At 36.1% G+C, this 15519-nt stretch overlaps 1 protein-coding gene across 2 annotated transcripts in view; it reads right to left on the bottom strand.

Moving 5' to 3' along the window:
* The window catches only part of ACYP2 (acylphosphatase 2), a 205455-nt gene that overhangs the window by 155016 nt on the left and 34920 nt on the right, over positions 1-15519 (bottom strand). For both annotated transcript variants that reach the window (XM_044663333.1, XM_044663334.1), the window contains exon 3: positions 14921-15030. In XM_044663333.1, coding sequence (XP_044519268.1) covers positions 14921-15030 — 110 coding nt within the window. The remainder of the gene's footprint in view (positions 1-14920; positions 15031-15519) is intronic.

Genomic DNA, 15519 nt, shown 5'->3' with positions numbered 1-15519 from the left:
TTGGCTCCCAATCTAGATACTGCCATTAATGGTTCCAGAGATGCTGCTGTGATGCTGATGGGAAGATAAAAAATCTAAATCCTCCAATCTTCCAAAGTTCATAAGATCTTCCCCCAGTCAAAATTGGGATATAGAAAAGAGAGGGGAAACTTAGACCAAAGTATTTTCTTCCTCTTCCCACCTTCTAAGGGACAACTCCCTCTTCTCTCTACCAGACTCAAAACCCTCAAACCAAACTGACAGTTCAGTACTGTATAGATGACTTACAAGGCACAACCAAGTTTCCTCATACAAAAGTATAATTAGGATATATAGTCAGAAGTACAATAAAGACAGAGCTACCATAGGTTATGTGACAGATTATAATTAACATTATACCCAGACGAAACCTGGCCACATGTAAGTCAAATGTTGATATTGCCTCCATTTCAAGGTGAGGACCATGGTGACCAAAATTTTGAAACAATCCATGGACATTAAATTTATTATCCTATAGTTATTGATATTGCAGCCAAATATCTATTTGAAAACTATGTGAACCTAAGAGATTTTTTATTTGTGAAGCTTTGCCAAGATCTGCTTTGCTTCCAGAAACTTGTTTAAAGGCTACAGAAGGATAATAGAATGACTTGCTCAAGTATAATACTTTTCTGTACAGGAAATTTGAAGCTTTCTATATATTGTGCTGTGAAACACCTGCAATGGCTTCTTAATTGAAAAATCTTATGTGAAAACTGTATTTACATTAAAGGCTATCTTTTTTCCTTAAAAAAAAATCCCAATTTTTTTAGTCAATTCCAAACAATTTCCTGTGATAGTCATTCCAGTTCATCAAGGCCTTTTTACACTTATCAAAAACTATGACTGATTGATTGAATAATAAGTGTTCTTATCTGGTTAAGATATCTTGATGCTTACTTTAAATTTAGGTGATTTGATTGAATTACTCATTTATACCTACTGCTTTAACTGTTGCAATTTAAAAAAAATAAAATTATTAAAAACAAAAAAGCAAATATATTAAAGCTATGACATTCAATTATAAATTGCATGTTTAAAAGGTTAATGCTACAGATTTGCAATATTTAAGAAGGAAAAACAATAATTTTGAAACATAAAATCTTATGTTTAACAGTAAAGAACTCCTACACAGTTATTCACGAAACATCTTATATCTATAATCAAGTTATCCATTAAAGATTTTTATGTAGTCATGGTTCTTCAATATCATCTCATTCTACTAAAACATATATGTCATTCTAATGGAGCATCTAATGGAATTTTTCTTTAAAGTTTCATCTCTTCCATTTGCATAACACTAGGATACTATGATAATTACCTTAAGAAATGCATCCCAAATGGTTTGATATCATTATATGAAAAGTACTAACTTAAGGAAAAGCTACGACTCCATTTTGGTCACATAGAAATCACTACTGGGGCAGGATCCAAAAGTCACATTTTAAAAATATTAAATAATTTTGAATCTGACACTGACTAATTGTTCAACATGGAAATTATAGTCTTCACAAAATCCAGTGCCTCATTATAAGCTATTCTCATTATGCCTGGAAATTCAAAGCAATATGATTTCATAGCTAAATCAGTGGTTATTGTTAAGAATTCAAGATTTATTCAAATGCTATTAAATGAATAGTGCCTCTGAAAACATGAGGTAAATAGGAACCAGGTAAAGAATATACCAGTTCTGCCAGTTAGTCTTTAAACTTTGTATATAAACCATAAGCAATTTTATATGTGCAAATTATATGTATATAATATATGGAATGTAACTTAAGGGTTAGAGCACCTTGGAAGCAATTAAATTTAATTTCCTACTCAATAAGAAATCCCTTCAACACTATACCTGGATATGAGTGTCTAGCCTCTATGTGAATACTTCTACTGACAGAGAGCTGTTTGTGTCATCAAGTAGTTCACTATTTTGGTTCAGCTTATAAATTGTTGGAAGATTCTTCCTTTTGTCAAACCAAAATCTGCCTTTTTATTACTTCCACCTATTGTTCTTAAATCAGCCCTCTGGGGCTATATCCAAGGAATATACTTCCTCTTCTTCATGGGACCCCAGACAAAGAGTTGGCAGGGATTTTCTCATTCAACCCCTTCATTTCACAAAGAATGGAAGCAAAGAGAGGTTTAGTAACATGCCCAGGGTCATACAAGTGGATAAGATGAGTTTTGAACCAGGTTCTCTTGAACCTAGAGTCAATATTCTTGCTACTAAGTCACATTCTTCTCAAATAATTAAAAATAGCTACATTATCCCCATAATTATCTTCTGAGGAATTAGCCCCAGTTCTTCATGGCAGTTTCCAGTCCCCTGGCATCTTGATGTGCTTCTTTAAAAGTATTCCAATTTTCCAACTAACTTCTTAAAATATGATGCTTACAACTGAACACAAAAACTTCAACTACAATTAGTCATAAATGAGTAAAAATGCAAATATGATAATTAGGTTATAGCTTTAATTTTAGCATTTTGCTGATAAGCCCAAAAGTCTAAGAAAGGTTTTTTAGACTATCAAGTCATTTTGTTCAGAATATAGGAAAAATATATTCAATGTAATAAGGCATTTTCTTTCCTATTCTCTCTGCCAAATAAAAGTAATATGGGAGGAAACCATGGTTTGTTTACACATAGAGTAATCATGCTATTGGATATACGCTATAGGAGAATTTGAACTTAGCATCCATGAATACAAAATGTTTTTTTCTCTTTTATTTTGCAAAATGTAGTGCTGTCATTTAATAAAATAAGAGTTTGGAAATTGTTCCTCTACCAAAAAATGTTGGCAGAACTTAACTCTAAAAATTGGATACATGTAGCACACAATTTGCAAAAGAAAGCCATCAGTCATCCCAACTGAGAAAATGAGACATAGAAAACACATACACATCTGCAAAATGTCCTTGGGTGTTGTTGGCCTGGTAACAATAATTGAACTGTTTGTTGCATTTTCAGCTAATGTCTCATTTAAATCATAGTCACTTGTATTCCATATTTTCATAATTTTTGATGAAACTACACCCATGTCCTTAAAAATATTTTAACTCTAGGGGAAAAGAGGAGCATGAATCATGTAACCATGTTAAAAATGAATATTAATAAATGTTTGGAAAAAAAAGAAAAAAATATTTTAACTCTAGTTTTCTTTCCTGGTTTTCCAATCACATCCAGAGAAGAAAGAAAATCTTTTATTTTAAAGTTAAAGTAAAACGTTAATACATTATATTTACAGTGAAATGAGCACTGGACTTGGTCTGAAAGCTTGGATCAAAATCCCTGCTCTTAGTAGTTCTAAGACTGGAGACAAGTCATTTTACCTATTTTGGCCTATTTGCATCTGCAAAATGGTAATATTCATGATCAAAATACTTAACTCACAAGGTTTTCCTAAAGAATGTACTTTCATGGGGCAGTTGGGTGACTCAGTGGATTGAGAGCCAGGCCCAGAGACAAGAGGTTCTGGGTTCAAATCTGGCCTTGGACACGTCCTAGCTGTGTGACCCTAGGTGAGTCACTGAACTCCCATGGCCTAGCCCTTACTGCTCTTCTGTCTTGGAACCAATACACAGTAGTGATTCCAAGATGGAAGGTAAGGGTTTAAAAAAATAATAAATTTTAAAAAAGAATGTACTTTGTAAACTACTGAATTACTCTATAAACTATGAAATGTTATGCAAACGTATTATATCAAATATAAGCTATGACATTTGTTTCTACATTTACTTTATCATATATTAATTTATGTTGTTATTTTTTAATAAAAATCCATTGCTTAGTACAGTATCTTCTATGTATATGGTAGGCAAAAGAATATGATATATATATTTAAAATATCACATTCCTATGTCTGGTGACTTGCTACAATTTTCTATAAGTAAAAACTTAAAAGTGAAGCCATTAAGCACAATAATGCATGTCATTGCTTAATAAAAGTTTCCAAAAAACATAATCGCTGCTTTCATATTAAAACAATTACCCTTTATCCATTAGAATGCGTGAAATATTGTCACATAAAACATGTCCACTGAGCCAAATAATTATAACTTCTTGGAAATTATTTTCTGGGCAGGTTCCATGATTCATAAAGGTGACACATTTATTCTTATTCTTCCCTATGGGTTCTCATCTTTGTCAAATGAAAGTATTATGCAGGGGGCAGGGGGAGAATCATGCATAGTTATTATAACCTCAGTGGGCCAAGCTTCGTGTAGATAAGGAAGGCAAAGTTCTTTTTGTCCATCTGAAACTTAAAGACTAGACTTATATAAAGTTTTTTCAGTGAGGCTCATGATCTTGACTAAATCTTCACTTCCTGCGGGCAGATGGTTAGCTCAGTGGATTGAGAGCCAGGCCCAGAGACAGGAGGTCCTAGGTTCAAATCTGACCTCAGACACTTCCAGCTGTGTGACCATTTGCAAATCACTTAACCCGCATTGCTGAGCCATTACTATTCTTCTTCCCTGGAACCAAAACACAGTAGAGATTCTAAGGCAAAAGGTAAGGGTTTAAAAAAAGAAACTTCACTTCCCAATCTATTTGTTGAGGTTACTTTGGGGATCATCAAATTGAGGCATAATTTGTGAATAACTTAAGGTACTTTAGCCAACCTCAAACATCAGCATGATATAACACTGGAGTAAGAAAAGTCAGTCACTTCTCAAGAACCAGTTATTATTGGTAACCTGATGCAATTTATATATACCCACCAGTTGATTTTTAGAATCTTCTGAGGAAGTATTGTTCTGTGATTGGGAAAATTAGGAAGAAAGGAAGGATAAAGACAGAGAAGGAATAGTGCTCATGATGGGTAAATATAATAGTAACAGGGAAAGTAAACACAACAGTAGAGTAGAAAAGTTTGAGATTAAGTGAGAGTGTCAAATGTAGGGAAAAGGAAATATCAATAAAATAGAAGTAGAAAAATTTTAATCATACTATAGAAATAGAAAAGAGGGAATGAAGAAAAGAAAGAGGCAAATGGGAGATTTGCCAGGGTCTGGGGCATGCAAAGACTTTGCAAAGCCTGGTACAATGTATGGAACCGTATGGGCCCCATTCTGGAATGGGAGGACTGCTTAAAAAGTGACATACAGATTCTGTTGGAGTCCGCTGATGTCTGGACATAGAGGAGAGCTGAGGATTACTTCCTGTGGCCATTTTGTATCTGTCTGAGGAAGTAGCTGAGGTTTTCCTGACACATCTTGGAGATTCCTGTATCAAGAAACCGTCTATTTTCCTGGCATCTTTTCTCATCCAGACCATTTTCTGTGTGTGAGCTGCAAGAATCCAAAATCTCTATCCTAAAGGTGAGCCTGACTGCCTTGGCTCGGGCCTTTGTTCTCTAGCCATCCTACCTGACAAAACTGTATGCTGTTTCTATTTAGTAGTGGACCAGCTAGTCAGGATTTAGGTAGCTAGAAAATTACTTTAGGTGGGGGCAGCTGGGTAGCTCAGTGGAGTGAGAGTCAGGCCTAGAGATGGGAGGTCCTAGGTTCAAATCTGGCCTCAGACACTTCCTAGCTATGTGACCCTGGGCAAGTCACTTAACCCCCATTGCCTACCCTTACCACTCTTCTGCCTTGGAGCCAATACACAGTACTGACTCCAAGACAGAAGGTAAGGGTTTTTTAAAAAAAAAATTACTTTAGGTAGAGAGCTAACAAAGTTAGCGTGACCCAACTCTTTTGGGACCGAAGCGACCTTTGCAGGTCAGGTTGAGGGGGAGGAGATAAGAATTTATTAGATCTAGGGACTCCATTTCCCTGGTCCATTTATCCATTCTGTGGTTTGAGAAATAAACCAAGTTATTGTTTATACCATCAAGAGAGCAGTCAGATCATGTAACCACCATCATTCTGAAAGTGAGGCCTAACATCTGGGCCTACAGCCTATGGTCAACTAATATTTGGATCAACCAAAAACCAAACCTGGTGACTTTTATCAGGTCCAATACTCACTTATTTCAATACTAAAAATTTAAATTTTATATTTCTAAGCTCATTTCTAGAAGCAGCAATCTTTGTAGAAACTGTCTTTATGACACTTTCAATCATGTAAATTCACATGGCCTATCACAATATGTGAAGGAAATTAGAGGACCTTGATCACAAGGACAGAAACTAAGCTCTGGTGGTCCCTGGGGTCAGTGGGAAAGCCAGCAATTAAGGTGGGAGACAACGAGGCAGAGCAAATGTCCCCTGGATGGCCCTAGCAAAGGAGGAAGGGCCAAAAGTTGGCCCATGGACATGATGCATGAAAGTGAGTGGGTTGGGGAAGGTCTGAAAAACTCAGAGCACTACTCACTCACTAGCTCTCTTTCTGGACTTCCATAATACAGATAAGATAGCCTTGCTGCAGCAGAATGTTTATACCTTAAACCAGCCAAATAGAGAATCAATCTTGATCAGGTTAATCTTTCCTTAAGGGAAATATATATATAAATATATATACATATATACATATATGTATATATATTTATATATATATCTTCTCTCTCTCATCTCTCACTCTCTCATTTTATTAGTAAATGCTTATAACTCTGGACAGATCCCTTTTTATCCCAAACAAGAAGTTTTGTTTGATCAAAAGGAACTGCTTCCCCTTATGGCAACAGGAGCCACTGAAATGGCACAAAGAATGGCAAAGGATCCTCTTTAGAAGTCCTATAGACCTGACCACACCACAAGCCTCTGTCCTATCTCTCCTCCCTTTCTAGGCCAAACATGCAGAAGAACTTACCTGTATTTATCTCCATTTCTGTTCTTCCCACTTCTCAACTTTTTCAGTCTGGCTTCTGACCTCATCAGTCCACCAAAGCTGCTTTCTCCAAAGTCACCAATGATCTAATCTTTTTTTACAGTCATTATTTTTCTGGAGATTCCTGCTGCATTTGACACTCTATCCTCCTCCATTTTCTTCTCTTTTTGTAGTAACACTACTCTCTCTTGACTCCTACCTATCTGACTACTCCTTCACAGTCACCTTTGTGAGAATCATCATCCATACTGTTATAGGTAGATTACAGATTAGCAATAATGAAGTTAAGATAGAAAACAGGCAGTGTAAAGCAAAAGCCTTGGCTGGACCATGGACATTCTAATATGGAATGCAGGGAGGTCTAAGTGGAGAGTGAATTTGGCTGTGCTGGAAGAAGGAGTGTGGAGCTATTATCCAGCTCAGCTGAACCTCTACAAGCTGTGGATTTGGGGGATTGTGAAAGAGATAGGAGAGACCCTTTAGCAAGATATCTATCCAGGTTGAGTGAAGGTTTCAAATCTGTAGTTGGTGGACAACTAGCAGATAGCCTTTCCTCCCTAGTGATTACTAGATTATTGGCTGGGCAAGGATTTGGTTCCTGTGTCCTGAATTCATCAAAGGATCACCTTGAACCAATGTTGTGAGAATTTCAATCTCCCAGTCCTCTCAAGCCTCAGCCAGGGTTGCCTGCCTGTCTGTATTTAGTATAGCAGGGAAGTTGGCTAAATCCTTAGCATTCCATTGACAGTTGGAGCTTCCCTGATAATCAGAAATTACCTTTCCCTCTTTCCTTACCTTAAAACCATTAAAACCTTGTTTTATACACTTCTTGTTATTCCTCCTCTACACCAAAAGAACCCACTTTAAATTATTGGTTATCCCTGGTTAGTTTTGGTGGACAGTTAAGCTGCCAACTGCCAATTACCCAGTTTGGTGTATTTCACTGTCATTACCCATTCCCAGATCCTCTGTGTGATTTATTCAGTGTATCTATTCAGTCCTTTCCCTGTGGGGTGTGGGTGTGTTTCCTGTTGTGTTTATTCCCTGTTTGGCCTATTTCAATATCCAGACCTCTCATGTATAGACTATGGCCTCAGCTCTCACTCAATAAACATTAAGTGCCTATTACGTACCAGACACTATGCTCAGTGCTGGAGATACAAAGATAGGTAGGTAAAAGATAGTCTGGGAGGACAGAGAGGAGTAGCTTGAGAGCCAGGCCAAAAGAAAGGAGGTCCTGGGTTCAAATATAGCCTCAACTACTTCTTAGCTGAGTGACCCTGGGCAAGTCACTTAACTCCCATTATCTAGCCCTCACTGCTCTTCTGCCTTAGCTCCAATTCACAGTATTGATTCTAAGTCAGAAAGTAATGATTTTTTTTAAAGGTTATCCCTGCCTATAAGGTGCTTACAATCTAACAGGGGAAGACAATACATAAAAGCAAGCTTAGGCCAGGGTGTTCTCCTTAAATGGAGGCTCTAGGAGCAACTCTCTAGTCTGCAATCAGAGGGAGGAGCAATCTGGAAGAATGTGAGTTCAAGGGATGACATGATCTTTCAGGATGAAAAGGTCCTGTGTATAATCCAAAGGATGGCAGCAGGGTGGGAAACGAAGAGAAGAATGGCCTGAGTGATTTCTTTAAATGGAAGTTCTAGGAAGATATCTCTGCTCACTCTACACTATCCCCTGGTGACTTCAATGGCCCTTAGAGAAATAATGATTATTACATACACAGCCCAAGGTTGTCCCTTTAGCTTCAATCCTGAATCACCAGCTACTAGTTGGACAATTTAAACTAGATATCCTGGTAGCCCAAATTCAACTTGTTTAGAATAGAACTCATTATGTTTCTTTGCCCCATACCAATTCTTCTTTCTGTCAAAGGCACCACCATCTGTCTAATCTCAGTTTCATAACCTTAAGATTATCCTTGACTCTTTGCTCTCCTTCACAACACAATCAATCAACAAATCCTATTGTTTCTACCTCTTTTACCCACATATCTTTTTTTTTTAATTTTCACTGGTTTTAATATGTGTGATCAGTCAAGACTTATTTACATATTATTAATAGTTGCATTTGTGCATAGTGTCACATCCCCAACCATGTCCGAATCAACCCATGTGTTCAAGCAGTTGTTTTTCTTCTGTGTTTCCACTCTTGCAGTTCTTCCTCTGAATGTGGGTCTCATTATTTTCCATAAATCCCTCAGAATTGTCCTGGATCATTGCATTGCTGTTAGTACAGAAGTCCATTACATTTGATTTTACCACAGTATATCAGTCTCTGTATATAATGTTCTCCTGGTTCTGCTCCTTTCACTCTGCATCATTTCCTGGAGGTCTTTCCAGTTCACATGGAATTCCTCATTTATTATCAGTACTATATTGTTTTTTTTAATATTTATTAATATTTATTTTTTGAAAAGTTAACATGGTTACATAATTCATGCTCTTACTTTCCCCTTCACCCCCCACCCCCGACTTCCCCTTATAGAATCCTTTTCTTCCTTCAAGATGTAACTAAGATGCCATCTTCTAAACATAGACTTTTCTGATTCCTCTCAAATGCTAGGGCTCCATCTTATGATCTTACCTGTGTGAAGATGGGATTAACTCCCTCCCTGCCCATTTTTACATTTAATCACCAAAAGTGTACACACCCCACTTATCTTAAGTGGGGGAAGTCTGTAACCCACATGTATGAAAGTGGGTGATGAATCAGAATGGACTGACTGCCTCCTGGGCAGTCCTAAGAAAAGCTTTAGCAGTAAATGGTACACCTAAAATGGAAGGAAGACACAGGAAGTGACAAAAGGAATGATCTTTAAAAGTGGCCAGAACTTCCTGGGACACTCTCTTTCACTTTGAACTGGACCCTGAAGGAGCTCTGGCTGAGGACCTTGGACTGCTTTCTTTTTCTCCTTAGAACTACCACGTGGCTGAGTGAAAAAAACTAACTCCTTCCTGGATTTTCTAAAGGGAGTATCCTCAGGAGAGGCCTCCCCTGTTGGGAGAGGCTTCATGGCTGAAGCCCCGCTTCATTCATCACCTGGCCCTTGCTTCAAGGCTGAGGACCCAGTCCTGCCTGGGTTGAGCCAGGGGCTGGAGCAAAATACTTAGCATGTTAGGTTAGATATCTTATCCTATCCTCTCTCTGATTTTCTTACTTTCACTCTCTTTCCTTTGTAAATAAGTTACCATAAAAATCATTTGGAATTGAGTAATTAATTCCTGGCGACCCTACTCTTAAATAATTTAGTTCAACCATAATTTTACTCATTACACCTGGTATTTAGTTTATATTTATTCTATATACATATTTAGGTACATCCATGTTGTCTACCTTGTTAGAAGATAAGCTCCCTGGAAGCATTTAGCTCAGTGCCCTAGTGGACTATAGACTTTTAATAAACACTTATTGACTGAGTGACTGATTAGAAAGTCTCTTCTACTTCCTGGGATTTGGTACAAGGGAAGAAAGTCCATCAACAACACCTAATGTCCTAAGAAACAGAAAATATTTAAAATATAAAGTAGAAATAGAGCATTCTAAAAGTTTACAATCTAGGAAAGGAGACAGCAAATAAATATATAACAAAGAAAAAATTACTAAACTTCTATACCATGGAATTTTAAAATATAATTTACCTAGATTATAGCAAAATAATTAACAAAGTCTCTTATGCTATCCTTAAAAAAGATGGAGAGATGAACTATATATCAATACTGGTAGAATGGCCCAAGTCAAAAAATAATCATTAATGGTTTGATGTCATCTTGGAATGGGAAAACAGACATATCAATGCAGTATATGTGGTCCTGCAGATGGTTTCTATCCTGGAAAAATATTTGGAATTATACACCAAAAGTTTCTAAATAAGGCATGCCCTTTGACACATCTTAGGACTATTCTAAAAAGAGATCAAGGGGAAAAAAAACAATTTTAGGGACAAAATATTATAGCATCTCTTTTTGTGGTGACAAAAAAACTAGAAATTAAGGGACTATCTAAGAATTGAAGATTTGCTGAATATATTATGGCATATCAATGTGATAGAATTCCATTCTGCTAAAAGAAATGGGGAAACAGATGAATGCAAAAAGATATTAAAAGTAAGCAAAACCAATTAGAACAATTTATGTGATAATATCAATATTACAAAAGCAATTTTGAGAACGTTTATAAGTGATGAATAAAATGTGCAGAAAAGAGAACAATTTACATAAATATAAACAGAAATTTTAAACTATAGAAACTATGATCAATACATTTTATCACTAATGAATGTATGTATTAATTATACAGAGATGAAGGGAATTTGTTTTGCTTGATTAGACAAATTTGTTACAATTTTTTCTTTTTTTTTTTCCCAACTGTATGAAGAGTAAGAGGGAGAGAAAATAAATTTGTTTTTAAATAGAGGTGAGCAGGCAGCTGGGTAGCTCAGTGGATTGAGAGTCAGGCCTAGAGACAGGAGGTCCTAGGTTCAAATCTGGCCTCAGACACTTCCCAGCTGTGTAACCCTGGGCAAGTCACTTGACCCCCATTGCCCACCCTTACCAGTCTTCCACCTATGAGCCAATACACAGAAGTTAAGGGTTAAAAATAAATTGATAGATAGATAGATAGATAGATAGATAGATAGATAGATAGATAGATAGATAGATATCTAGATAGATAGATAGATAGATAGATAGATAGATAGATAAATAGAGGTGAGGGATGCTAAGATGTGAAATGTCACATGCACTTCCAGATGACATTAGTATATTTTTAGTTTTCTTTGTTATGAGACTTCTCACAATGTGTTATATAAATGTTATATATGTAATATATATTTTCACAATTGTAATAGATTTTCCCCAAATATTTGTAAATGTTTGTAATATAAAAACAAAACACATCAATAAACTTTATTTTAAAGTGGTTTACTAGAGTGTGCTCCAGGAGTCTAAATTTGTATAAAGGCAAGAATGGCATGTTTATTCAATTTTCAAATGGCACAAAGCTAAAAGGTATAATCAGCTAACATTTTGAATGACAGAGAAAGGACCCAAAAAGCATCAATAATCTGAAATAATAGGCTAAAAATAAAAAGGTATAATTTAACAGAAATAAATAAAAAGTCTTATGCTTAGATTAAAAAATTATTTTCACAAAAATAGAGGGAGGTACATCTAGCTAGAAACTTTTCTGAAAAATTTTCAGTAATCTACAAGTTCATTATTAATTATAAATGTAGAATAGAAGCCCAAAGAGTTAATGCTATATGAAGTAGCAATAAGAAAAGCAAAATAACATGATGAAAAAGGAAAATGATAAATGTGGAAGGGGATGTGGGAAAATTAGGATAATAATACTGGTGGAACTAATAGAACCATTCTGGAGAGCAATATAGAACTAATCTCAAAGGGCTTCAAAACTGTCCATACCCTTTGACCCAATAATTCCACTACTGGTTTTATACTCCCCAAAATATGAGAGATAAATGAAAAGAACCTAACTGTACAAAAATATTTTTAGCTGCTCTTTTTGTAGTGGCAAAGGATTGGAAACTGATGGAATCACTTGGAGAATGGATAAACAAGTTGTGGTATATGGTTGTAATGAAATACTATTATGCCATAAGGAACAATCAATAGGATGAGTTCTGAAAAACCCGGAAAAGACTTATATGAACTGATGCAAAGAGAAGTGAGTAGAACCAGGAAATAGTATATACAGTAATGGAAATAGTACAAAGTGATCAACTGTGAAGGACTAAACCATTATTAACAAAGCAAATCTCCAAGATGAAAATGCTATCCACAGCCAAAGAAAGAACTTTGGGAATCTGAGTGTAGATAAAGCATGTCATCTTCCACTAGATTTCCTTCATGAGATTTCTACTGTATATGTGATATGTGCCTTCTACCATGACATGAGAAATATTGATATAGGTATTATATGAAAGTATGGGTAGAACTTATATCAGACTATTCACAGCCTCAAGGAGGAATGGGAGGGAAAAAAATCTGAATTTTTAAGTGTCAAAAAACAATTGTCAAAAATTATTTCTATATGTAACTGAAAAAAAAATTTTTAATTAAATTTAAATAAGAAAAGTAATGTCTCAGTCTAGGGAGGTATAATAATCCCTATATACTACTACTCTCTGATCCAACCACACAGAATAAGCTGAAGATAAGTGATTGTGAAGAGTGAATCAAATTTTCTTTGTCTATCAATCAGCAACTTTTAAGTTAATTAATCAAAAACTCAAGTACCCCTAGTTAGTACCTTCCTTGACACTAAGTAAGAGAGTTCCCAAGTCACTTACTAGAGTAAGCTCACACCTCCAAAAGTCACTTCCTCCCTCCCATCCCCCAGGCAGTGTTAAGCAAATTGAAAGACTTTGGTTCCCATAAAGTAGGGGGAGCAACAGGAAGTGATGTCAAGAAAACTGCTTTAAAAAGGCCAGTGTGAGGATTTAGCCATTCTTACTCTACATAGGTGAGCTGGACTGAAGGAGGATCCTGGATCCTCTTTCCCTAGATCCTACATCGGCTTCCTGGGTGAGTAGTTGGCCTTCCTTTCCTGGCTTTTGGAGAGATTGGTTCCAGAGATTATTGCCTTGGTCTTGGAGAAGGCTGCATTGGTGGAACCTGGCTGAAGACACCGCCACTGGGACTTCTGTCTGAGGATTACCAGGAAAATCCTTGGGGAAGCCCTGCTGGGGCAGAGCCTGGCTTCTTAGGAGAAGGGCTGGTAGGTTTATTATTAGAATCTGTCTCATGTTCTACATTTTTCCAATTTCACTCTTTCCACTTCTTTATAAATAAAGTTGCTAAAAGTCATTTTGACTTAAGCTGTAATATTTTTAAATTGGCAACCACAATATTACTTTAGAACTTTCATATTTAGCATAAAATCTAAATTTAACTTCTTACATGATAAGCTGAAGAGTAGCAAAAGGAAGATGAACAGGATGGTAATGGACCCACAGATTATACTATATGAGGATTAGTTTAAGGAACTAGGAATAATTTTCATAAGGAAAAGGAGATTGTGAATCATAATAGCTGTCTTTAAGTACTTGAAGGGCTTATGTCAGAATGATTAGGAATGTTCTGTTGACTCTAAAGGATACAATTAAGAACAATGGATGAAAGTTGTAAAGAGAGAGATTTAGGCTTGATGTAAGAATAAAAATTAATAATTAAAGCTAGACAAAAGTATAATGGGCCACCTCAAGCAATAAGTCATAGAGGAGAATCGGTAAAGCTGACTTTAGTTAGTCCCTAAAGTCTCCTAAAAACTTTTAGATTATATGTTAATTGGTTAAGAAAAAATGTTGAACAGGCCCAAAAGATATTGGAAGAAAATATCTATGAGTTCCCCAAAGTTTCATGAGATTTTTACGAAGTAGATATCTTCTAGACCCATCATGGTAAGCTTATGGCATGCATACCTGAGGGGGTCACTCAGAGACCTCTCTACGGGCACAGGCGCCATCCCCCCAGTACAGAGTTAGCCAAAGTTTGTTACTATAAAGCCAGAGGAATGTGGGACCAGGCTGCTCCCCTCTCCCTCGCCTGAGGACATATTTCATACCACCTGACCCTCTAAAAGGTTTGTCATAACTCTTCTAGGCCCTCAGAAGCAGCTAATGTTCCTGGAGACCTCATTGCCATCTAAGCATTGGTTGATGTTGATATAACACACAAACTAAAACTGTTCCACCACTATTCAAGTATTCCCCTTGTAACACTGCCCTGACCAACACAATTTCACAATCATTTCATTAACATCACCAAATTCTATCATAACATCATGAAACCTCACTATAAAACCTATTCATGTGATCATCAAAGGTATAAATCAAGTATTTGGCAATGGTAGGATTTATCACTTAAACCCCAGCAATGTCAAATGTCCAACAGCACTCAGTATATTGTTCTGCACAATCTATTTTTGTGGAAATGATTAGCAGTGCTAAGCAATTATGCTAATGACCATAATGTAAGAAGTTTTTAGGAAAAGATTAATTCTTAATCTTTGGAAACACCTTTAAACATTTCACAAGCTGCATTTATATTTGCATGTATTAAACTTGCTGTTCCAAGAAGTACTGAGGAAATCTTATTACTCACATAGAGTTGACTTTATCTTCAGGTCCTTGAACTTGGCCTGTTACTGTTCCTTGGCTAGTATTCTTAACCCATCCAACAACTCCCGTCTTCTTAGCTTCACCTTCTGTGTACTAAATCAATAGGAAAACAAGAGAGAAAAGGGCAATCCACTTGGCACAAAAAGCCTAGATTCATAGGAAATTTGGTTCCAAAATGCAAAGAACACTAATTTAAGGATTATCATTTCTTTTCTTAAGGTATATCATGGTAAACATTATATATCTCAACTACAGTAAAACTTTAATCACAGGTAAATGAATGGTCTTTGTTCTGGATACCATCTAGGGTTAGAAAGGCTCTCAGTTATCTTCTAGTCTTATTTTACAAAAGAGGGAACTGAGAACCAGAGAAGTTAAATGACTTATCAAGTCTCATAAGTAGTAAACATCACAATGGGGATTTAAAACTATTTCTAGAGTCAACATTACTACTCTGCCTCCAAACAAGAAATTTTTTTTAAAGCAACTTCCATAGTACTGCTGAGATAAATGCATATCCAATATTATATTAGAAATGACATTTACATTAACAGATAATAACCATTCACATTCAGAAAAATA

The sequence above is a fragment of the Gracilinanus agilis genome, chromosome 2, assembly GCF_016433145.1.
Source record: "Gracilinanus agilis isolate LMUSP501 chromosome 2, AgileGrace, whole genome shotgun sequence".
Taxonomy (NCBI): domain Eukaryota; kingdom Metazoa; phylum Chordata; class Mammalia; order Didelphimorphia; family Didelphidae; genus Gracilinanus; species Gracilinanus agilis.
The sequence above is the reverse complement of the archived record's forward strand: the minus strand, read 5'-3'. Positions and strand labels throughout refer to the sequence as shown.